This window comes from Myotis yumanensis, unplaced genomic scaffold (genome assembly GCF_028538775.1).
Source record: "Myotis yumanensis isolate MYYU_CA2020_CCGP unplaced genomic scaffold, mMyoYum1.0.hap1 SCAF_19, whole genome shotgun sequence".
Classification (NCBI taxonomy): domain Eukaryota; kingdom Metazoa; phylum Chordata; class Mammalia; order Chiroptera; family Vespertilionidae; genus Myotis; species Myotis yumanensis.
The window spans coordinates 27,257,072-27,279,833 of NW_027223770.1; the positions used below are offsets into that span (position 1 = coordinate 27,257,072).

Here is a 22,762-nt window from a genome sequence, read left to right on the forward strand (position 1 = left end):
GATGGCCAAGAGCCAGGGCTCGGCGACGCCGGCAGACAGAGGCGAGTCGTATTTCTGTAACGTTGTTTTCCTGTGAACTTTCTATAAGTTGATCGGCCGCAAGGTTTCTCCCGTTTCAAACAGAAAGCCACCCTGTTGGGTGTAGTGTCATTTGCACTCTCTTCACCCAAAGGTTTTTTGTTGTTTTTTTTAAATAGCCAGGGGGCAAGGTCAGCACCATGCAGAGAAACACGTGACCCGCATAAATAACTCATTTTCTGGCCGCCCATGGGGCTTTGGAGAGCAGTCCCAGCGACGTCCTCGTGTTTCAGAATCCCGTCCCCAGCAGTGCGCACCGGGGACCGTCCTGGGACCTCGTGGAGGAAGGAAACCCAGCACCACGGCCGGTCGGCCAGCAGAGCGTGCTGTCCATGCATTCCAGGCACTGGAAAGAGCTCATGGAAAAGACGGGCGTGTATTTCGAAATGACCGAGACCTTCACCTTGGAGAACATGTTTGCCATGGAGCTTGACAAGCACGCGGACGTGCTCAACGAGATCGTCACAGCAGCCATCAAGGAGATCGCCATCGAGAAGGTAGGGCTGCTTCCAGGGAGGCCCCGTCGGGGAGGGAGGAGTCGCCGCCACACAGCGAGAGCACACGCTGGTCCCCGCCGCGCTCGCGTCTCGGGGAGCTGCTTGCGCCAGAACTAGAGCGTCGGCCACGTGGGAACGTGCTCACCTGCATGGAGTCCTCGCCAGAGATGCCGGCATCTCCATGACACGCCTCTGCTTACTCTGAAACCGTCCCAGACCCCGGGCTGAGGGGGGACCCCGGGCAGGCCGGGGAGCTGCGGTGGGTTGGGTCCTGTTGTTTGCTTTCCGCTTCCGGGCCGAGCCGCCCCCCCCCCCCCCCCCCCCCATGCTCCTGGCAGGCCGTGAAGGAGATCCTGGACACGTGGGAGAACATGAAGTTCTCCGTGGTCAAGTACTTCAAGGGCACCCAGGAGCGCGGCTACATCTTGGGGGCCGTGGACGAGATCATCCAGTGCCTCGACGACAACACGTTCAACCTGCAGAGCATCTCGGGCAGCCGCTTCGTGGGGCCCTTCCTGCAGACGGTGCACAAGTGGGAGAAGACGCTCTCGCTGATCGGCGAGGTCATCGAGGTGAGGCCGCAGGAGGGCGGGGAGCGGGCCCCACCGCTGAGGGTGGGGTGCAGCCGGATGCTTCCTTTGCCGGTTAAATGTTCTCATGGACACGGCATTCACAGCCCGTAAAACTCCCAGGCTGGGGGGCGGGGTGCCCCACGACCTGGCGGCGGGGCGCCTGGGCCACGGTCACGTTGTGCCCGCAGATCTGGATGCTGGTGCAGAGGAAGTGGATGTACCTGGAGAGCATCTTCATCGGAGGAGACATCCGCTCGCAGCTGCCGGAGGAGGCGAAGAAGTTCGACAACATCGACAAAGTGTTTAAAAGGGCAAGTGGCAGGAGGGGCTCGAGGCGCCCGTGCACTTCCACGTGGCGTCCCGACTGCTCACAGCTTCTGAACTCCTTCTGTCGTGTGGGTGACCTTCATCTGCCCTGTGACAGCTCCTGTTTGGGCTGTAGCTGCTGGCAGATGACTCTTCTTAGTATTTATTTACTTTTATTATAAAAGTAACACTTGCTTTCAAAAAAACAGCTGGAAAATGTAGAACATATGTATCTTCCACAGTTCTTCCCATAGTCCCATCCCCTGAACGTGGCCACTTTATGTCATGTTAAAAAAAGTCTTCTTCTCTGTAGATAGGTTTAAGAAGCAATTACAGATGACACTTTGTGTAATTTTATGCCATAACTTAGGACATATCATACGGAGAAATGTGTTTCATACCACGAAACCGAGGAAGTATTTTAATGCCTTTGCTTGTGGGCGTGGCTTGACATTCTCTGATTATTGTCTAGTGACTGGACATTCTGTGGGCACCGGGTTCTTGGGGTTCGTCGGTGACTCGCAGGTCGTGCCAATGCTTCCCCACATTCAGGATGAACACCTGGCAGGAGGTTGTCGAAGGGAAACTGCCCGTGACAACTGGCCTCCCCAGAGACTGGTTCCTGGGGTGCGTCGAGCCCGGGCGCAGGCAAGTGCCTGACCTCTGTCCTCTTGACCTGGTGCAGATCATGGGCGAGACCTTGAAAGACCCCGTGATCAAGCGATGCTGCGAGGCCCCGAACCGCCTCTCCGACCTGCAGCACATCAGCGAGGGCCTGGAGAAGTGCCAGAAGAGCCTGAACGACTACCTGGACTCCAAACGCAACGCCTTCCCCCGCTTCTTCTTCATCTCCGACGACGAGCTGCTCAGCATCCTGGGCAGCAGCGACCCGCTCTGCGTCCAGGAGCACATGATCAAGGTCGGCCAGGCCTCCGGGGGTGGGGGTCGGGGGGCCTGCGTGGGCTCTGTCCTGCGGTTTGTTTTCCCCGAGTTCTCTTCACACTGTAGTTCCGCCCAGAGGTTTAAGATGAAACGCTGCTGGTTATATGTGTTGGGCCCTAAAAAGCTCATTTTCCCGGGTGGTTCCGATGAATGGCAGCGACAGTAGCCAGCGAACACGGGTGATGTGCCGGCCTCTCGCACGGGGTCTGTGTGGTCTTCCGGCCTCGTCTTGTCAGGGCCGTTGCTGTGCTCGTTCGGCTGAGGGAGGAGAAGCAGCTGCCCACGTGACCCAGCCAGGTCTCATTCCTCAGCCCTCGGGCGTTTCAGCCCCTGGCTCTTCCCTCTCCTGTGTTCAGCTCGCACATGTGTCCACATATCTCTCCATACCAGCGCCTACTCCAGAATCTCAGATGTGGGGAGGGAGTCTGTCTCCTCTTTCTTTCTTTGTTTTCTTACTCCTCAGCTGAGAATATTTTCCCACTGATACTTTAGAGAGAGTGGAAGGAGGGAGAAGGGGGAGAGAGAGAGAGGGAGAGAAAATCGATGTGAGAGACACAGCGATTGGTTGCCTCCCACATATGCCCTGATCTGGGCTGGGGATCAAGCCTGCGACCGAGGTCTATGCCTTTGACTGGGAATCAAACCTGTGCCCTCCAGTCTGAGGGCTCTCGCCACGGAGCAGCTGGCTAGGGCTCTTCCTTTTACCGCAGACCTTTGCACAGCGCAGGGCCAACGGAGGACCCGTGTATGTGTATTTGCCCTGTGAATAGACGTTTGGGCGAAGGGCCATGCGTTTCGTGTGCCCCTCCAGGCTGCTCTTCGGCTGCAGAGCTCGGCGCCGGTGTCACGGGGTCTCCATTTGTTGCAGATGTATGACAACATAGCGGCGCTGCGGTTCCAGGACGGGGACAGCGGGGAGAAGCTGGTGTCCGCCATGATCTCCGCAGAAGGCGAGGTCATGGAGTTCCGCAAGACCGTGCGGGCCGAGGGCCGCGTGGAGGACTGGATGACCGCCGTTTTGAACGAGATGCGCAGAACCAACCGGCTGATCACCAAAGAGGCTATTTTTAGATACTGTGAAGACAGGAGCAGGTAAGGCCGCGCGGCGAACACGTGTTCCTTCATCACATTGAGAGTCACGGTGGAGTCACCTGAAGGGCTTGGGGCAGATGGACTGACGTTGCAAAATTCCCGACCGCAGGACGGTTAGCTCTTGTGAGCGGATAGGAGGGGCCTCGTGCATTATGGCTCTATCCGTTCAGCTGTTACTCTGTGGGCCCTGGCTCTGGGCTCAGCACTGTTCGAGACGACATTCGAAAGCTGACCTAGCCCTGGCCGGGTAGGGCCTACGCACTGAAGGGTCCCAGGTTCGATTCCGGTCAAGGGCACATGCCCAGGTTGCAGGCTCTGTCCCCAGTCAGGGGCGTGCAGGAGGCAGCTGATGAATGATTCTCACTGATATCTCTCTCTCTCTCCCTCTCCCTTCCTCTCTGAAATCAATAAAAATATATATTTTTTTAAAAAAGCTGACCTAGACAGGCATCACCCCCTTCTGGAGCAGTGACTGGGAAGTCTTTCACGCTCCCAGTTGCAGAATTTTAAGCCTGTGTTGGTTTCATCTGCATCATCCCTGCCCTCCACCAGGGCGGCGCTGTGTCCCGGTGCTTGGCTGGCGGACAAGAAGGGGATGCAGCCTGATTTACTGAGAAATGTCCACGCCACCCCTTTCTGCACCCAAAGTCCCCCACCCCCACCTCAGCATGCATGTGTTGGTCTGGCATTTTCCCGTCTTTTTATTTATTTATTTATTTTTCTTTTTAAAAAATGTATTTCTATTTCAGAGAGGAAGGGAGTGGGAGAAAGAGATAGAAACATCAATGATGAGAGAGAATCATGGATCGACTGCCTCCTGCACGCCCCTCACTGGGGATGAAGCCCACAACCCGGGCACGTGCCCTGAGTGGGAATTGAACCGTGACCTGGTTCATGAGACACGCCGGCCGGGCTTCCTGTCTTGCCAGGCCAGCTTTGCCACCGTGCACTTGCCTGAATCTTTCCCTTTGAGAGAGAACGTCCTCAGGGCCTGTGCTGGGCGCCCGCAGGCCGCGGCCTGAGCGAGGCGTGCTCTCCCTCAGGGTGGACTGGATGCTGCTGTACCAGGGCATGGTGGTGCTGGCCGCCTGCCAGGTGTGGTGGACCTGGGAGGTGGAGGACGTCTTCCACCAGGTGCAGGCGGGCGAGAAGCACGCCATGAAGAGCTTCGGCCGGAAGATGCACCGGCAGATCGACGAGCTGGTCACGCGCATCACCCTGCAGCTGGCCAAGAACGACCGCAAGAAGTACAACACGGAGCTCATCATCGACGTGCACGCCCGGGACATCGTGGACTCTTTCATCCGGGGCAGGTAGGCCCCCGGCGTCTCCCACGCGGCCTTTCCTCCTCGGCCCTCTCACCCTCTCTCCTGCCCGCCTTCCCTCCGCCTCCCTCTCCGCTCACCCGCCGTCTCGCCTCCCAGCATCCTTGACGCCCAGGAGTTCGAGTGGGAAAGTCAGCTGCGCTTTTACTGGGACCGGGAGCCGGACGAGCTGAACATCCGCCAGTGCACGGGCACCTTCGGCTACGGCTACGAGTACATGGGGCTCAACGGGCGGCTGGTCATCACGCCCCTCACCGACCGCATTTACCTGACGCTGACGCAGGTGACCGGCTGCCGGCGGGCGGGCTCCTGTGGTTGTCGTTGCGTGTGGGCCTGTGTTTTTCCGACGCGTGGCCGTGGTGATTGTGAGCGAGTCCTGGGCTGTGTGTCTTCCTGAGGATTCATGTCCGTTGGAGCCTCAGAATGCGGCCTTACTTAGAAATAGGGTCCGTGCAGATTCAGTGCTACAGGGCTGGGAGGAGAACCTCCTGGGTTAGGGCCCAACCCAGTGCCTGGTGTCCTGGTGAGACTCGGGGAGGGCACGGCGAGGCGGGAGGAGGATGTGGAGGCGGAGGCAGGGACTGGCTGACGCAGCCACGGTCAGGGGTGCTCGGAGCCAGCGGAGCAGAGACAGGTCCTTCCTTGCATCTGCGGGAGCGAGGACTGCCACCCCCTGCGTCTCAGACTGCGGTGCTGGACGGGGACACGACGTGTTTCCTCGCACGAGTCAGACAGCACGTGTCTGCATTTGGCTTCTAACAGGCGCTGTCCATGTATCTGGGCGGGGCCCCTGCTGGCCCCGCAGGGACTGGCAAAACCGAGACCACCAAGGACCTGGCCAAAGCCCTGGGCTTGCTCTGTGTTGTAACCAACTGCGGCGAAGGCATGGACTACAAAGTAAGGCCGTGGCGCCCCTTCTGGTGCCATCTCATTGCATAGAGAGGGAGGGTGGGCACCGCGGGAAGGCGCTCAGCCCACGCACTGCCATGCCATGGCGTGGGGACAGCGGGGGGCGCGGGAGAAAACCTGTGCTGCCGTGGCCTCGGGACCGGCAGGCTCCGCTTTGTCAGCAGCAGGTGGAGCAGTGTCTTGGACTTCAGTGCCCAGCAGAGGCAGGCAGATGCTGACTGCAGCTGGCAGGCAGTAGAGCAGGGTGGGGACTGTGGCCGCTGAGCCATGTCAGACCAGTCTAAGGGGCCACCGTCCAGCTCTGGTTCCTTGTAGCCACTTGGAGAAGTGGACCCAGTGCTGCTAGATTTTCCAGTGTTTGAAGAACACTCCAGAAACCTGGAATTTCCCATCCCAGTTCCTAATTTGTCAAGTCCTCGGAGTGGGGGCTGGCCGCAAGGGGCCTCAGAAGTCTTACCAGAAAGATCCATGGCGGGGGAGGCCAGCTGGCTGCTTCCCTGTCCCTCTGGGAGTGTCCGCGGTAATGGAGAAGCAGTGCCCATTGTGTGCCACCCGCCACGTTAAAGATGAACACCCCTTGTCCTGACCTTGTCCTGACCTTGTCCGCTCCAGGCCGTCGGGAAGATCTTCTCCGGCCTTGCTCAGTGTGGGGCCTGGGGCTGCTTCGACGAGTTTAACCGGATCGACGCTTCTGTGCTGTCCGTCATCTCGTCTCAGATCCAGACGATCCGGAACGCCCTGATGCACCAGCTCACCACGTTCCAGGTGAGCAGCGGGCCGCCGGCCGCACTCCCAGGCGGACCCTGCGGGGTCACCTGTGATCATGTCAGACCAGGCTTTCCCCTGACCCAGCGTCGTGGGCTTTGTTTTCTAAACGGAGAGGGTTGGGTTTCCCCAAACAGGACTAAGGAATGCTCTAGGACAGTGATGGCGAACCTATGACACGCGTGTCAGAGGTGACACGCGAACTCATTTTTTTGGTTGATTTTTCTTTGTTAAATGGCATTTAAATGTATAAAATAAATATCAAAAATATAAGTCTTTGTTTTACTATGGTTGCAGATATCAAAAAATTTCTATATGTGACACGGCACCAGAGTTAAGTTAGGGTTTTTCAAAATGCTGACACGCCGAGCTCAAAAGGTTCGCCATCACTGCTCTAGGAGCTGCACGTGTAACTGGTTGTAGCAAGCAGAGCGGCGCTCTCAGCCCGTGATGCTGTCTCACAGGGAGGCCGTGTCCTCGGGCCCTTCCGCGTCCCAGAGCAATGGCTGACAGGTGACCGTTCCGTCCGAAGGCCCTCAGCAGGCATGGCCCGTGGACGGGAAACGCGGCCTTCCTACCCGCTGACGCTGGGGCGTGACAGCCAGCAGCATCCCTGAGGTTGTTGCCAAAGGGAAAAGGCAAATGAAAAGCCGTTCTGGGAACCCGCTGGCCCCTCCGGGACGGATCTGAGCCGAGGTTCTGGGCGGGTCTCCCATCAGCCCGGCCGCTCCGTGGGAGAGACCTTCCCCTGCCGCTTCCGAGCGGCCTGTCTGTCGTCTCCAGAGGGTGGCCTGGCAGTCACGTGGGGTATTGGGGTGCGGGGGGGGGGGGGGGTGTCCGTGCGGACACCTGTTTTGGGAGCATCAGCTGTCCACCCACTGGGCTCCCTCTTGTCACTGCGGCTGCCTGTGCCCCATAAAAACGCACGGTCTGTCTGTCGTCTGCCTGGTGGGCCATTGAGAGAAATGGAATAGTGACGTCTCGGTAGAGAGAAGAGCTGAGGCGGTCGGAACTCGGCCATGGGCCGGAGAGACTGCGAGGAGAGAGACGTGTGCAGGGTGTGGGTACCTGGGGCGCCTGGGGGCGCAGGCGGAGTCTGGACGGGGCTGAGGCAGGATGCTGTGGGGAGAGGTGGGTGAGGAAGAGTGACCACTCACGAATGAATGGGTGCCCTCCCGCGTGTCGTCGCAGTGGGTCTCCACAGCCTTGCAGCAAAGGACACCCAGAGAGGTTTGGGGGTCACACAGCCCTCGGGTCAGCCCCAGGCTGCGCCCCTTCCCCACCTCTCAGACCCTTGATTCCGATCAGCGTGGGGGGCGGCTGAGGCTTGTCCCCCAGACACAGAGGCTCCAAGCACAGCACTGCCTGGTGCCCAGGGACTCGAAGAGCCTCATAGCCCCGCCAGCCTCCTTCCCCTGTGGTGGGCAGGCCGGACATCCGACCCCCCTGTCCTGTCCTCCAGTTCGAAGGGCAGGAGATCTCGCTGGACTCGCGCATGGGCATCTTCATCACCATGAACCCCGGCTACGCGGGCCGCACGGAGCTGCCCGAGTCGGTGAAGGCGCTCTTCAGGCCGGTGGTGGTGATCGTGCCCGACCTGCAGCAGATCTGCGAGATCATGCTCTTCTCCGAGGGCTTCCTCTGGGCCAAGGTGAGCGCCCGCCCCCCCACGCGTGAGGTGGGCGAGGGAGAGAGAGAGACAGCAGTTGTGAGAGTCGTCGATTGGCTGCCTCCTGCACCCCCCACTGGGACGGGGCCCACAACCCGGGCAACCTCCTGGTTCATAAGTCGGCACTCAGCTCAGCCACGCCGCCCGGGCAAGGCTGGCGTCCTTTTGAGGACGTGTCCTCAGTGGAGAGCACAGGACCCTCTAGTGTCCTGCACAGGCGGCTGAGCTGCCTGCGGACCAGCTTTCATGTGGACACTGGGTCACTTCCTTCCTTCATTTCTCACCGTCTTTTCTCCCAGACTCTGGCCAAGAAGATGACGGTTCTGTACAAGCTGGCGCGGGAGCAGCTCTCCAAGCAGCATCACTACGACTTCGGGCTCCGAGCCCTGAAGTCGGTGCTGGTCATGGCGGGCGAGCTGAAGAGAGGCTCCTCCGAGCTCAAGGAGGTGGGCCGCCTGTGTGCTGGTGCCGGGCGGCGACGGGCCCGCGCGGCTCAGATTCGGTCTTAGCGGCCGTGCCGTTTGCTTTCCGGCCTTGATGTGGTCTGTCTGCTTCTAACTGGCCTGATCGCTGTAAGGTCAAGTGCAGTGTCTCCCAGAACCTAAGTGTGTGAGGCCTCAGCAGGAAGCCTCAGGCGCCGTTGCAGGTGGCGGGTGCAGGCAGGGACACGCGTGCTGCCCCCTTCGCGGTAGCGCGAGAGGTGCGGCTGGGTCTCCTTTACACGGAGCCGACCTGGAGGCGGTTTGTCAGCGCCGCCCGCTCCTCCCGGGGCAGCGCTTTATGTCTGCTCTGCAGCTGTCCGCTGGCTTTGCGGTGAGAGACGCCACCCTCGTTCTGTGCGAGGGTTCCTGGACCCGGGCTTTGGGAAACACCCGACACGTCTGTGTTCCTCCCGCCCAGGACGTGGTGCTGATGCGGGCGCTTCGCGACATGAACCTGCCCAAGTTCGTCTTTGAGGACGTCCCGCTGTTCCTCGGCCTGATCTCCGACCTGTTTCCCGGGCTGGACTGCCCGCGCGTCCGCTACCCCAGCTTCAACGACGCGGTCGAGCAGGTGTTCGAGGAGAACGGCTTCGTGGTCCTGCCGGTCCAGGTAGAGGGCTGACCCGAGAGCCCACGCTTCTTCCTTTCTCTCTTGTTGTCATTTCCTTGGAGTTGTGACCCAGCACAGATGCCAGGGAAGGCACCCTCTGAGCCACTCCGTGTCCAGCCGGGGCCCTGGGCACATCCCCGTGCTGCGCGGCCACCCCGCCACCGCCTCCGGGCTGTTCCACCTTCCCGACTGCAGCTGTGTCCTTAAACTGGGACTCCCGCCCTCCCCGCCCGCCCGGGACCCGCCGCCTGCCTCCTGTCCAGGCGCCTGCCCCTCAGCTCCCCCTCCCAGCGGACTCACCCCGTCTGTGTCCTCCATGTCTGCGTGTTTCCTTGGCCTGAGGCCCACGGTGCGTTTGTGCTGTGCTCCCAGGCGTGAGGACTTCCTTCCTGAAGGCCGAACAGAACCCCACTGTGTGGATGGACCACTGTCTGGGTTCTGTGGTCTTGGGTTTTTGGGCATAATGTCGTCAGAGAGCTGAGGTATTCTGTTTTGGGGTCCGACCATCTAATGTTCTCTCCCAGCCCACCTCCCCCCGCCCCGAATCACACTCACCAAAAAGGTAAACTGTTATTGCTGTAGGGACAGAGGAGGGGTGGGTGCCGGCGGGAGGAGCGGCTTGGGGGAGTGGCTGGTGAGCAGTGTGTGTGTAACAGCCTCCCAGCCCGTGGACGTGCTCGGTACCATTGAGGTGTACACTTTCATTGGATGAATTGAATAGTACGGAAATCATAGCTCAATGGGGCTATTTTTTTTTAAGATGTGTTTTACCTCAGCTGCGACTCTGTCCCCAGGTGGATAAAGTCATTCAGGTGTACGAGACCATGCTAACCCGCCACACAACGATGGTGGTGGGGCCCACGGGAGGGGGCAAGTCCGTGGTCATCAACACCCTGTGTCAGGCGCAGACCAAGTGAGTGTGCCCTGCGGGGCCTGGAGGCGGGGTGGGGGCCTGTCGGTGGGGCGGGGCCTGGCGGGGGGCGACACGGGAAGGCAGTGGCGACATGGGAAGGCGGTGGCGACATGGGAAGGCGGTGCTGCTGCTGCCGTCCCTCATTGCGCTCTGTTTCCCGGGGAGGTTAAACTTGTCCCAAACACCCCTTTCAACTCATCCCACCTACCTGTCTCACTGCCGGTTATTTACCGTGTGTTAGAGGCGATCAGTGACTCTTGTGCCTCAGACTGAATGGGTTTGCTTGTGAAATGAGTGTTTCACGGACTCTCTTATGAGGCTCTTTCAAAAGGTAACTTAAGTCATGTTTTCTTGGTGTTCGGGTGTCAGCCAGGCCTCCCCGCATTAGAAACACTTAGGGCATCAGCGGGACCAGAGAGAGTCCCCTCCCCACAGGTCTCGTCGCCGCCAGCCCTGCAGGCGCTGGTGGGAGAGTGACCTCGTACTCCTAAGGTCACTTCCTCAAGGTCACGGACCTGCGGTGGCCTGATGTCTCCTAGTGAATGGGCTCACGCCTCTCCCTGTGTCCTCAGCGGGGGCTGGATTCTAGAAGGGTCTCGGTGCCGCCGACATGGCAGCAGGGCCCGGCTGAGCCGTGGCATCTCGGTGACTTTCACGCTCCTCGCTGGTCTGAGACCTAACGAGAGGAACCAGAGCGCAGGGGCTTCCTGACCGGAGGCGGGTCGTGCTCAGCACCCGCGTGTCATTCCTCGGTTACCGCTGTTAGTTTACAGGACAAGCACACGTGTGTGTACATGTGAGCCTCGCATTGTCCCCGGAACGCACAGCCGGGCTTCCGGTGCGGACTTCCCTGTGCTGGGGCCATGGTTCTCGGGGAAGGTAGCTGCCTCGCAAGGAGTGGGAGCCCAGGGGAGGGTGTGGACCGCATTTTAAATTCCGGGTCAGATCGAAGCATCTAGTCCCGACGCGCTCAGCCCCCCGAGGCCTCTCCTCTGACTTAGGCTGGGCCTGACGACCAAGCTGTACATCCTGAACCCCAAGGCCGTGAGCGTCATAGAGCTCTACGGCATCCTGGACCCCAGCACCCGCGACTGGACGGACGGCGTGCTGTCCAACATCTTCAGGGAGATCAACAAGCCGACGGACAAGAAGGAGCGGAAGTGAGTCTCTGGGGAGGGACGCTCCTCCAGGCCCCGGGGCTGGGAGCTGCTGGGCCCCGGGTTCGGGCTCGGGCTCACGGCTGCTCGGTGCTGCAGGTACATCTTGTTTGACGGCGACGTGGACGCGCTGTGGGTGGAGAACATGAACTCCGTGATGGACGACAACAAGCTGCTGACGCTGGCCAACGGCGAGCGCATCCGGCTGCAGGCACACTGTGCCCTGCTCTTCGAGGCGAGTGGCAGGGAGATCACTCGGACAGAATCTTGCCGTTTGTTCAAGCAGGACTAAGGCTCGGTGATTGCAGAAGCTCAGAGCATGCAGGAGAGTGCGTGCTGAGCACACTCTATGCCCCGGCCCCCTCCCTCACCCTCTTCACTGCGTCTCAGCCGTGGCCGCTGCTTACACTTGGGTCTTCTTTTTTATGGGGGTTGTTGTTTGGTTAACCCTCCCCGGGGGATCTTTTTTCCACTGATTTTTTAGAGAGAGTGGAAGGGAGAGGGAGAGTCAGAGAGAGAAACATTGATGTGAGGGAGTCACATCGATGGGTTGCCTCCCACACGTGCCTCCACCCAAGGCCAGGGAGCCTGCTGCTTATGTATATGCCCTTGACCAGAATCGAACCCGGGACCCTTCAGTCCAAGGGCAGATGCTCTGACCCCTGGGTAAAACCAGGTGGGGCACATACGTGTTTCCTCTGACGGGTCCCTGGTGCCTGTAAGTACATGCTTAGCCAGCTCCTCTTCCGCTGTCAGCTTCAAGTCACACAGTCACCTGCTGACCGATTCCATCAGCTCCCCCTCAGAACACACGACATCGCTCAGCCAGTTACACGGCAAACGGCACTCACATGCCTGTGGGAACGGCCGTCTTTACTGAGAGCCACTAGACACTGATTACATTGACTTTCTTTTAGAGCCTTTTTTTTTTTTTTTTTTTGCCTGGAGTTTGTCATTGCCTTGCTTTTTCTCCCACACTATTTGCTCTTATCTGACCTTCATTCATTTTACAAAGTTGCTGTCACAGCCTGAGTCTGCATCGCAGCTGTGGGCCTGGGACTTGCTCCCACTGTAGCCACGGCCATTCCAGCCTGTCTGTGCAGGCCGTGGTCCTGTTGGCAGAGAGAGCCGCGTCTGTGTCCGCGGAAGGAGGGACACGTGTGTTAATGTTGCTGCTCTAGGTGCATAGTTATTATGGTTTATACTACCCAACGTCAGCTATGTTAAACAGGAAACAAAAAAAGACTAAAAAGCAAGCACTCTACAGCAATGTCTGTTTCTTGGTGGTGGGATTTGGGATTAAGCTATTTTCCTCTTTATACTTTTTTTAATTTTTGTCGGATATTCCACAGCCTATTCATTTTCACGTTAGTTTTATAGTAATGGGACATTACATTTTAGAAGGTGCTGCATCGGCAACCTTAATCTTCCATGATAACCCTCAGTGCTCGATGGGAGCTGCGTGAGGGCTGCTCATCTGCGTGTGGGCTTCGCAGCTGTGAGCCCTTCCTCCCCCTCCAGGTGGGAGACTTACAGTACGCCTCCCCCGCGACCGTGTCCCGCTGTGGAATGGTCTACGTGGACCCCAAGAACCTGAAATACCAGCCCTACTGGAAGAAATGGCTTCAGCAAATACAGAACAAGGTGAAGTCACTTCTGATGTCAGCTTCCTCGTTAGCTTTGGTGGTTGGCTGGGCTCGCATAGCCCAGGAGGGTGTAGTTGAAGGCCATGACCTTGACCGGGACCTGTTGTTCATGGTCTTAGGCACTTCATGTTTCCAATAAATTAGATGGAAACATCAAGACACGCTAACTGGGTTCCCAGATAGCTCACAGCCCGGAGATGGGTAATGATTTTGCTCATCTAGACCCGGGGTCCATGCCTTTTCTTTTTTCTGTAAAGGGTACCAGGTCAGCATTCTAGACGTGGTGGGTCGTATGGTTTCCTGTGTAACTACTCAGCTCTGCCGCTGTGGCCTGGAAGTGGCCATAGTGCAGGAAGGGGCAGAGCCACGGACCTTGGTGCCTGCCCATCGTGGCCGACGGCCGCTCGATGACCATGGCCTCGTCACTTGAGCTCTGAGATGAGGAGCCCCTTTTCTGTCGGATGGGACCTGTTACCCCACCTCCTCCCGGGAGCCCTTGGGAATGCCTGGAACTCTGCCCCCTGCAGGTGGAGCAGGTCCAATTGCAGAACCTCTTTGAGAAGTACGTGCCCTACCTCATAGATGTGATCGTGGAGGGCATCGTGGACGGGAGGCAGGGCGAGAAGCTGAAGATGATCGTCCCGCAGACGAACCTGAACATGGTGAGGACAAGCCCGCGCGGGCTCTCGGGGCAAGCGAGACGCCCGGCGGGCGACCATCACTGCGGGCCGTGACGAGGAGGCACGGCTCTTCCTTGTCCTGCGAGAGACAAGCTCCTCCGTCTGAGCCCGGACGCGGTCGTGTTCCATCGCTCCAGAGCCTGGGACCCCAGGTCCGTGGCCAAAGCTGGGCGTGTGGGGGTTATCCATGCTGACCTGGGCACTTCCTGTGCGCCAGGTGACCCAGTTGACCAAGGTGCTGGACGCGTTCCTCGAAGGGGAGATAGAGGACCCCGACCTGCTGGAGTGCTTCTTCCTGGAGGCGCTGTACTGCTCGCTGGGCGCCTGCCTGCTGGACTTCGGCCGCAACCGGTTCGACGAGTGCATCAAGCGCCTGGCCTCCCTGCCTTCTGCCGAGCTGGACGGGGTGTGGGCCCAGCCCGGGGAACTGCCAGGTAGGAACCCAGTCGCCTGCTTACCTGTCACTCTCTCCCCACCCAACCCACCAGCAGCTACTCTAGGAACCAGGGCTGCCTCCCACTGTTGCATCCCAGGGAAGGGGCTCAGCAAGTGTCTGCCCAGGGGCCGGGCAGCGCTGGCTCACGGGGTGCAGCGTGTGTGCAGTGAGTGAGGGGGTCGGCTCCCCGGGCCGGTCCGTCTGTGTGGAGAGGGGGTGGGTGCGTCGGAAGTTCTCAAGGAAGCTGCTGTCCCGGAACCAGTGGCATGAGTTCATGGCAAGTGCGTTCCGGGGCCGATGGTGCATGTCCATGTCTGTGACCCAAGTGGCCTGGACGGTTATTTACTGCAGCTCAGCTCCCCACCCTGTACGACTTCCACTTCGATCCTGCCCAGAAGAGGTGGATCCCGTGGAGCAAGCTGGTTCCCGAGTACGTGCACTCCCGCGAGAGGAGGTTCATTGAGATCCTGGGTGAGTGAGAACCGGGCCCTGTCCCGTGGCGCTCGCCCCCTGGCGTGTCCCTGACGCTCCCCCCGGGATGTCCCGCAGTTCACACGGTGGACACCACCCGCACGGCCTGGATGCTGGAGCGCATGGTCAAGATCAAGCATCCCGTTCTTTTGGTCGGCGAGTCTGGCACCTCGAAGACAGCCACCACCCAGAACTTCCTCAAAAACCTGAGCGAAGAGACTAACGTAAGTGATGCCTGTATGGATCCAGCAGGGAGGTGGCCGCGGGTCAGGCTCGCTCGCACCCCACGCATGCAGCACGGGTTAGCGAGCGCCAGGATGTTGTTGCGGGGGCACAGAAGGGGTGTTCGCAGCCCGAGCTGCAGGTTTGTGGGTCAGGCCAAGGGGGGCGCGTTCAGAAGGAACTTGGCTGGGACTTGGCTGCGGGGGCTCACGGGCCAACAGGCACCTCTGCCCAAGGTCGCTGTCAGGAGCTGGTGTGCGCGTGTGCTCGGGGCACCTCGGTGGGAGGGTCCATCTGAGGCCGTGGCCCTCCGGTCCAGCAGAGGCCCCTGAACACTGCTCCTCCACCCAGACAAGCCGACTGGGCGACTCTGCTGCCTGAAGCCTGGGCACCACTGATCAGTGGACTGACTCCCAGTGATTCTCTGAGAAGCAGAGGCCCGAGTCCCTGGGCACACGGGATCCGGGGCTGCCCTCCCTTCCTCTTGGCAGTTGGGCCTGAGGAAGGCTCAGTGCTGGTCCATGGCCTTGGGGCTGAGACGTGGCAGGAAGGGAGGAGCCTCCGCTCGAATGGCGCTTTGTCTCGTGGCAGGTGCCTTTGTGCACGTCCTCTCGATGCGTCGCCCTGTGGAGCGCCCGGCACCCACCGCGGAGAAGGGCCTCAGACGTTAAATGACTCTCGGAGGTGGCCCCGCAGGGCCGAGCCCGGGCCACGTGGTCCCCAAGGCTCACAGGCGGCAGCTCGTTGCTGCCCCTGCAGCCTGTCGAGAGGGAAGCCAAATCCCTGCTCGCACTTAAAGCGGATGAAGTGCAGACACACTGGCTTATGGAGGCAGGTCCGATGCTGTGACGTCGGTGAAAGAGGCGCTGGTTTACGGTTTATCGTTGGAACCCTCTCTTCCTGCTTCAGATTGTGCTGATGGTCAATTTCTCTTCCCGCACCACCTCCCTGGACATCCAGAGAAACTTAGAAGCAAACGTGGAAAAACGGACCAAGGACACCTACGGCCCCCCCATGGGAAAACGCCTGCTGGTGTTCATGGACGACATGAACATGCCCAAGGTCGTGGGAGTTCACGGGGCGGGGAGGGGCGGGGCCGGGCGCTGTTGTGTGTGTGTGTGTGTGTGTGTGTGCGCGCGCGCACATGCATGGTGAGAGTGCGTGTGAGGAGACCTGTCTCGTTCTGCATGCGCAGGGCACAGTGCTGGGGACTCCTGGGCTGTTCCTCTTCGAGGGGCTTGTCCGCAGGGACGGGGTTCCTCGGCTCCGTAGGAGTAACGCGCACGAGGCGGCCTCTGCGCCCCATCTAGCGTGTGCTTGGGCAGGTGTTTCCACGTGAGCTGTGCTTTCATACAACACTGTTCCCGGCCACACGTACATGGAGGCCTACGGGCAGGCACGTTCCAAGAATCCCTCCAGATTTACCAGGGGCGGGAGCTCGAGCCTGAGAAGGGCAAAGCTTCTTAGACCTGGGCTTCACATGTATATCACCTATAGCACCATCTTTTCCCGAAAGCCTGCCTTCCAGAAGGGCTTTGCTCAAAGCAGGATTCATCCATCCGTCCATGCGTCTGCCATCCTCCCATCGGTCTGTCTGTCCATGCATCTGCCCATCCTCCCATCAGCCCATCTGTCCATGTGTCTGTCCATCCTCCTATCTATCCATCTGTGCATCTGTCCATCTTCCCATCAGTCCATCCGTCCATGCACCCGCCCACACACCCACTTAGCCATTCCTCTATCACTCATCCGTCTGTCCCTCTACACGTGCATCCGTCCACATGTCTCTCCGCCCATCCATTTACTGAGCAGCTCCTGTGGCATCGGTGCTGCGAGGCGAGGAGCGCACCCTGTGGGCCCCGCCCCACGGGCCTGGCTCGGGGGCGCCGTGCGAATGCCTGCGCAGTTGCCGACGCCGAGAAGCCTGTGAAGCGGCCCCGCGTGCTGGGGGCCAAGGCGATGGCACCGTCGTCATCTTCTCTGCACACCCAGGTGGACGAGTACGGCACCCAGCAGCCCATCGCCCTGCTGAAGCTGCTGCTGGAGAAGGGCTTCCTGTACGACCGCGGCAAGGAGCTGAACTGCAAGAGCATCCGGGACCTCGGCTTCATCGCGGCCATGGGCAAGGCGGGGGGCGGCCGCAACGAGGTGGACCCGCGGTTCCTCTCGCTGTTCAGCGTCTTCAACGTGCCGTTCCCCTCGGAGATGTCTCTGCACCTGATCTACTTCTCCATCCTGAGAGGCCACACCTCGGTAACCGGTCCATCTGTCCATGTGTCTGTCCATCCTCCTATCTACTAACTAACGGGCCTTGTGTGGGGCAGGGCGTGGGGCGACGTGGGGGCCTGTGAACACGTTATTTCTTTCAAAACCAGGAGGGAAATGAGTGTGATCAGCCCACAGTGTATGCATCCTCACACCCGCGCACTCATAAAACGAGGTATTTTATGAGGAAAGGGGCCCAGAGGCCGAAAGAGCCTCGGCCCTGGGAGTTGGGTTGTGGCCTTGAGTTACAGCAGCGAATCGCCCGGGCTCGGAGCTGGTGCCGCCCCCACGCTGCGCTGCAGGTGCCGTGAGCCTCCGGGGCGGCCTCACCTGGAGCAGGAGCACGGGGCACCAGCGCCATGGCGTGTGGGGGAATGTGGCCCAGGGCCTGGCATAGAGCAGGTGCCGATGGATGTGTTACTGCTGCTGTCATGCTGACTGCTTGGCCCCCACGAGTGTAGCCCATGCGTTAATCATGGCCTCTGGCCCTGGCCTGTCCCTTCTGAAGGGGCCCCCACACTCAGGTCCTCAGGGCCAGGCAGAGGCAAATCTGAGGGACGGCGGGGGGCCAGCAGGACCGGCGGGCACCGGGCCTGTTCATGCCCCACCTGAAGGCATTTGCTTTCAAAACTGCACAGTCTGCACCCGCAAAACCCAGACTGAGGGTGGTTCACCCCGGGCGGACTTGTCAGAGCGACGGGGGGCCCAGAAGCAGATGATGGGTTTCTCTGTGGTAACTTTTATCTCCTCTTAAAAAATCCCGGTGAAACTCACGGCACGTGAGATTAGTTCTGTGAACCATCTGAACGGACATCATTCAGCGGCCTTTAGTCCATTCACAGTGGCTTCCAACCGTCCTCACTGCTCAGTTCTAGGGGGTTTTCACCCCCTCCCCCATCCTCCCGCCCCGGCAGCCCCCAGTCTGCTCTGTGTCATGGGCTTCCCTGATCGGGACATTTCCTGTAAGTGGGTCCCACACTCTCTCCCTCGGCATCGTGTGCTCCGGCTCCCCCGCACGGTGCGCCTGGCAGGGCTCCGTTCCTGTTCACGGCCGAGTGATGCGCCATCGCGTGGATGGACCACGTGTGCCTCTCGCCACCCGCCGCTGACACCGGGCCTTCCCCGTTTCTAGGTGTTTCACGAGAGCATCATCGCCGTGAGCGACAGGCTGACGCGCTGCACGCTGCAGCTCTACACGGACATCGTGCAGGAGCTGCCACCCACCCCGTCCAAGTTCCACTACATCTTCAACCTGCGCGACCTGTCGCGGGTGTTCCACGGGCTGGTCCTCACCAACCCCGAGCGGTGAGTCGGCGGCGTCGCCGGCACGTGCGCAGCAGGGGCTCTTCTGTTCCTTTAAGACAAGGCCTCGGCGGCGCGTCCGTCAGCCCGTGCACAGTGGGCTCGGGGCCTTTGTTTACCTCACACGCCGCCTCGTCCGCCCTCGGGTTGAAGGCGGAGGGACAGGAGGCAGAGGGTGACGGGACAGTCGTCCTGGGCCGGCCGCTCTGCTGCCCTCTCACTTAGTCCCCACTCCCCGTCTGAACGTGCCCGTGTGTTCCTCTCGCTCCTGCCACGGGAGCGTTTGCAGGTGAAGTCGGTGAACTGTGTGTCTTTGGGAGAAGCAAGCACAGAGGATGTAAGCTGGTCACACACGTTTTCTCCGTCACACTAGGCTTGTTTGTGTATTTCTTTTCTTTATTTTTATTTTCTGTATCTGTGTGTGTGTGTATTTGCACCAATGAACACTTCACGTGGATCTGCAAGCATAGAGTCACGTTATGAATTCGCATCCTATAAACGGGTTAAGGACCCCACACCAGCCCAGGCCGACCTGGGCGCCCTCGCGGGGCTCGGACTGGCAGCTCAGGAGGGGGCAGCTCCAGGCATTCGGGATGGCGCGAGGGCTCTTTGCCGGAAAGCAGAGGAAGTCCGGGTCCGGGCGGGACGGAGCTGGCTCTGAGAAGGAGGCGCTGCTGGTGCCCATGCTGGTTTTAGATCCCGGGTCCCAGCCGGCGGAGCTGGTGGGCGCGCATCCCGTGCCACGTGTGTCCTTCAGAGACAGCGCCCTTCTCTTCCCTCCAGGAGGGCGCGCGCTAGACACCACCTTACGCTCTTCACAGGGAACGTGCCGGCTTCCATTAGCCCCATTCCTGTGAGCCCAGCGGGAGGGCCGAGGAGGCCCACAGAGAGGCTGTCCTTGTCTGCACCCGGGAACTCACCTAGGCAGGAGCATCAGCCTGCGTCTCGATGCCTCGTGGCTGATGGCGGCCCTTCCATCGCAGGTTCCAGACAGTGGCCCAGATGGTGAGGGTCTGGAGGAACGAGTGTCTGCGTGTCTTCCACGACCGGCTGATCAACGAAGACGACAAGGCTCTGGTCTGTGCTCAGAGCCACGCAGATGCCGCCTGGCCCACGGGTCTCGGGGGGCGGGGCGGGGGGAGCAGAAAACCCCCTGTGTTGTTATGTAGCGAATAGACACTGAAGATAGAGTCGGCGTCGAGGAGGGTGGGCCAGTGAGCGCCTGGTCGCGTTTGGGAGGGAATGGGCTGCATGACCTGGTTGTGCCTCCCCCGCCAGTGAGGGCGCGGTGTGGGCTTTGGGTCGTTACTGGCCCCTGTCGCAGGTGCAAGAGTACATATCAGACCTGGTCACGGAGCACTTCAAGGACGACGTGGAGGTGGTGATGCGGGACCCCATCCTGTTCGGGGACTTCCGCATGGCGCTGCACGAGGAGGAGGAGCGCGTTTACGAAGATATCCAGGACTACGAGGCGGCCAAGGCTCTGTTCCAGGTGCGGGCGGGCGGGGCTGGTGTCCCCTCCGGCGGTTTCCCTGTCCTGGGTGCGTGCGAATGACCGGAGGAGTATGTGACACAGACCCCTGGGCTCACCCCCGAGAGTCCCTCCATCGAGCCAGGGAGGCCCCGGGTGCCGGTGCATCGCCAGGTTCGGGAACCACTCTCCCGAGTGGAGCCTTGCAACCAGCCTGGGCTCAACCACCAGCCAGCAATGGAAGCCTCCGTCATGAGTGCTGGACTCAGGCCCCTAAACCCACGTGATGCACTCCTCAGCCCTCTGGCACGGAGAAGAGTGTCCCCTCCACTCCTGGTCCCCCCGGGACAGCAGGAGAGAGCCCGGCCTCACCCTCCGAACGGTCCCGCAGGAGATCCTGGAGGAGTACAACGAGAGCAACACCCGCATGGACCTGGTGCTGTTCGACGACGCCCTGGAGCACCTGACGCGCGTGCACCGCATCATCCGCCTGGACCGCGGCCACGCGCTGCTGGTGGGCGTCGGCGGCTCCGGGAAGCAGTCCCTGGCCAAGCTGGCCGCCTTCACGGCCGGCTACGAGGTGAGCGCCTCCGGCCCAGCTGCCCACTGTGGGAGGCGTTAGCTCCACGAGCAGCTTCTGCACAGCCTCCCCAGTTCATCGGGCGGCGGGGAGAGCTCACACCTGAGGGCACGCACGTCAGGGCGGTGCTGGTGCCGGTCCCGCTCCCTTTACTGCTGGCTCGTCCTCGGCTTCCTTCCTTGCCTCCTCGTTTCTTGCCTTCCTTGCCTCCTCGTTTCTTGCCTTCCTTTCCTCCCTGTAACCCAACTAACTCATTTTCACAACCAAAGGTCTCTTACACCCGCTTCCTCCCACACTCACACAGCCCCGCGGACAGCCCCGTGCTCGCCGCACGCCCCTCCCCGTGTGCAGGCTGAGTGCCCATCTGGTTTGTTTGACACAAGGACCTGACTGCTTTTCTGTCCTGAGTCTCTCCCTCAATAATAGTCTTGTGTGGAAACAGCCTGGTCACCTGGTTGGCCCTGGCTCATCCCTCGCCGATGGCTCTCGCCCTGGCAGTCCCTGCAGACGTGCGAGTTCCGCGTCACGGAGCTGCCCCCCTCGCGCTCGCGGTCCCACGCAGCGCCCTGCTCCGTGCCGGCAGGTGTTCGAGATCCTCCTGAGCCGCGGCTACTCGGAGAGCAACTTCCGGGAAGACCTGAAGAACCTCTACCTGAGGCTGGGCATCGAGAGCAAGACGACGATCTTCCTGTTCACGGACGCGCACGTGGTGGAGGAGGGCTTCCTGGAGCTCATCAACAACATGCTCACCTCAGGTGCCGGCGCCGGCCCCGGGGCGTCCTCCAGGCGCTTGCCGCGGGGGTGGCGGGGGAGCACGACAGGCCACTGGCTACCCCCCAGAAGCCGTGACATCGGGCCAAGTGCCTCTCGGGGGGAACTGCCCCCAGAGGAGAACCCTGCTCTGATGCTCGTGAGCAGGAGGCGATGGTCTTCCCACTTCACAGTGAGGAGGTTGAGGCTCGAAGGGTGAGCCTCGGGTCTCAGAGTTGCGGTTTGGACTCTTCCCGGGACCCTGTGCTCCGTGTGCTCAGGGCCGGAGGGACTCCCGGCCCCGGGGAACCCGCCTGTCCTCGTCCCAGGCATGGTGCCCGCGCTCTTCGCCGAAGATGAGAAGGAGACCATCCTCGGTCAGATTGACCAGGAGGCGCTGAAGCAGGGGGTCAGCCCGGCCAAGGAGTCCGTGTGGCAGTACTTCGTGAACAAGAGTGCCAACAACCTGCACATCGTCCTGGGCATGTCGCCCGTGGGGGACGCCCTGAGGACCTGGTGCCGGAACTTCCCAGGTGCGCCCCCTTCAGCAGGGCCTGTGCCTCGGGGAGCGATGCACGACCTGAGGCTCCACCAGCCAGTGAAACTCGCCGTGTCGTGGGTTGGGCTTCGGACTGCGCAGTGTGGGGCCAGCAGGCGGGTGATGTCCTTGCAGCAGGACATGCTCACAGTCCCAGGGCGAGGCCGGGTGGGCTCAGCAGCACTTCTGCTGCCTCCCCTGTGTCAGAATGGTGCCAGCCGGTGGGAGGTGCAGTGCCCTCGGGCAGCTGGGTTGTCAGCGCTGGGCTGGCAGGTACACCACCGAGAGAGGCCAGGGGGCTGCAGACTGCCCACGTGTCAGCAGTGCTGGGCTGGTGCCACCCGCAGCGGCTGAGTTACTCTCGGGCACCCGTGTGTTGGGAACGGAAGACGTGTTGGTGTTGAGGGTCCGGGTTGCACAGCGACCCTCTGTTTCTCTGCTTTCAAGGTCTGGTGAATAACACTGGCATTGACTGGTTCATGCCCTGGCCGCCCCAGGCCCTGCATGCGGTCGCCAAGTCCTTTTTAGGTAAGTGGCAGCTAAGACGGGGACCACATCAGTGGTATAACTGAGCAGTTTGTGACCGCCTTCTTTTAACACATGGCGGACCAGTGGTTTTATTGCCAGCTTTACCCAGTGCCAGATAAGTTTCTATTGAACGAGTACAAAAAGCATTTTACATAAATGTTAAAGGCACGCCTTAAAATTAAATAACCATTGCATTTTGGAGTTATTTATTACATGTTCTTTTATTACAAGCTAGTATCTTTTTAAAGTATGAGACTTTGTAAAACACTGTCATATGAAGCGAGAATTCTCATAGTCCGTCCGCAATGTGTTAAAAAATATTTTTATTGATTTCAGAGAGGAAGGGAGAAGGAGGGGGAGAGAGAACCTTCAATGATGAGAGAGAATCATGGATCGGCTGCCTTCCCCATGCCCCACACCGGGGATCGAGCCTGAAACCTGGGCATGTGCTCTGACCAGAATCAAACCATGGCCTCCTGGTTCACAGGTGGACACTCAACCGCTCAGCCTGCCAATCTTCCTAAACATCAATGGAGAGATCCTCGGGAGAGGATTA

At 60.2% G+C, this 22,762-nt stretch overlaps 1 protein-coding gene across 1 annotated transcript in view; it reads left to right on the forward strand.

Annotated features, from left to right (window-relative positions):
* Positions 1-22,762, forward strand: part of DNAH10 (dynein axonemal heavy chain 10) — a 63,273-nt gene that overhangs the window by 22,087 nt on the left and 18,424 nt on the right. Inside the window, exons 26-54 of the mRNA XM_070399638.1 lie at positions 422-575; positions 914-1,147; positions 1,336-1,458; positions 2,139-2,372; positions 3,264-3,487; positions 4,531-4,800; positions 4,912-5,095; positions 5,575-5,709; positions 6,334-6,486; positions 7,949-8,137; positions 8,455-8,601; positions 9,056-9,247; positions 10,042-10,160; positions 11,162-11,320; positions 11,417-11,552; positions 12,839-12,961; positions 13,491-13,625; positions 13,861-14,077; positions 14,431-14,550; positions 14,629-14,774; positions 15,682-15,834; positions 16,765-17,025; positions 18,170-18,342; positions 19,323-19,416; positions 19,664-19,831; positions 20,202-20,390; positions 20,974-21,145; positions 21,470-21,673; positions 22,126-22,206. Of these exons, the coding sequence (XP_070255739.1) occupies positions 422-575; positions 914-1,147; positions 1,336-1,458; positions 2,139-2,372; positions 3,264-3,487; positions 4,531-4,800; positions 4,912-5,095; positions 5,575-5,709; positions 6,334-6,486; positions 7,949-8,137; positions 8,455-8,601; positions 9,056-9,247; positions 10,042-10,160; positions 11,162-11,320; positions 11,417-11,552; positions 12,839-12,961; positions 13,491-13,625; positions 13,861-14,077; positions 14,431-14,550; positions 14,629-14,774; positions 15,682-15,834; positions 16,765-17,025; positions 18,170-18,342; positions 19,323-19,416; positions 19,664-19,831; positions 20,202-20,390; positions 20,974-21,145; positions 21,470-21,673; positions 22,126-22,206 (4,889 nt within the window). The remainder of the gene's footprint in view (positions 1-421; positions 576-913; positions 1,148-1,335; positions 1,459-2,138; positions 2,373-3,263; positions 3,488-4,530; positions 4,801-4,911; positions 5,096-5,574; positions 5,710-6,333; positions 6,487-7,948; positions 8,138-8,454; positions 8,602-9,055; positions 9,248-10,041; positions 10,161-11,161; positions 11,321-11,416; positions 11,553-12,838; positions 12,962-13,490; positions 13,626-13,860; positions 14,078-14,430; positions 14,551-14,628; positions 14,775-15,681; positions 15,835-16,764; positions 17,026-18,169; positions 18,343-19,322; positions 19,417-19,663; positions 19,832-20,201; positions 20,391-20,973; positions 21,146-21,469; positions 21,674-22,125; positions 22,207-22,762) is intronic.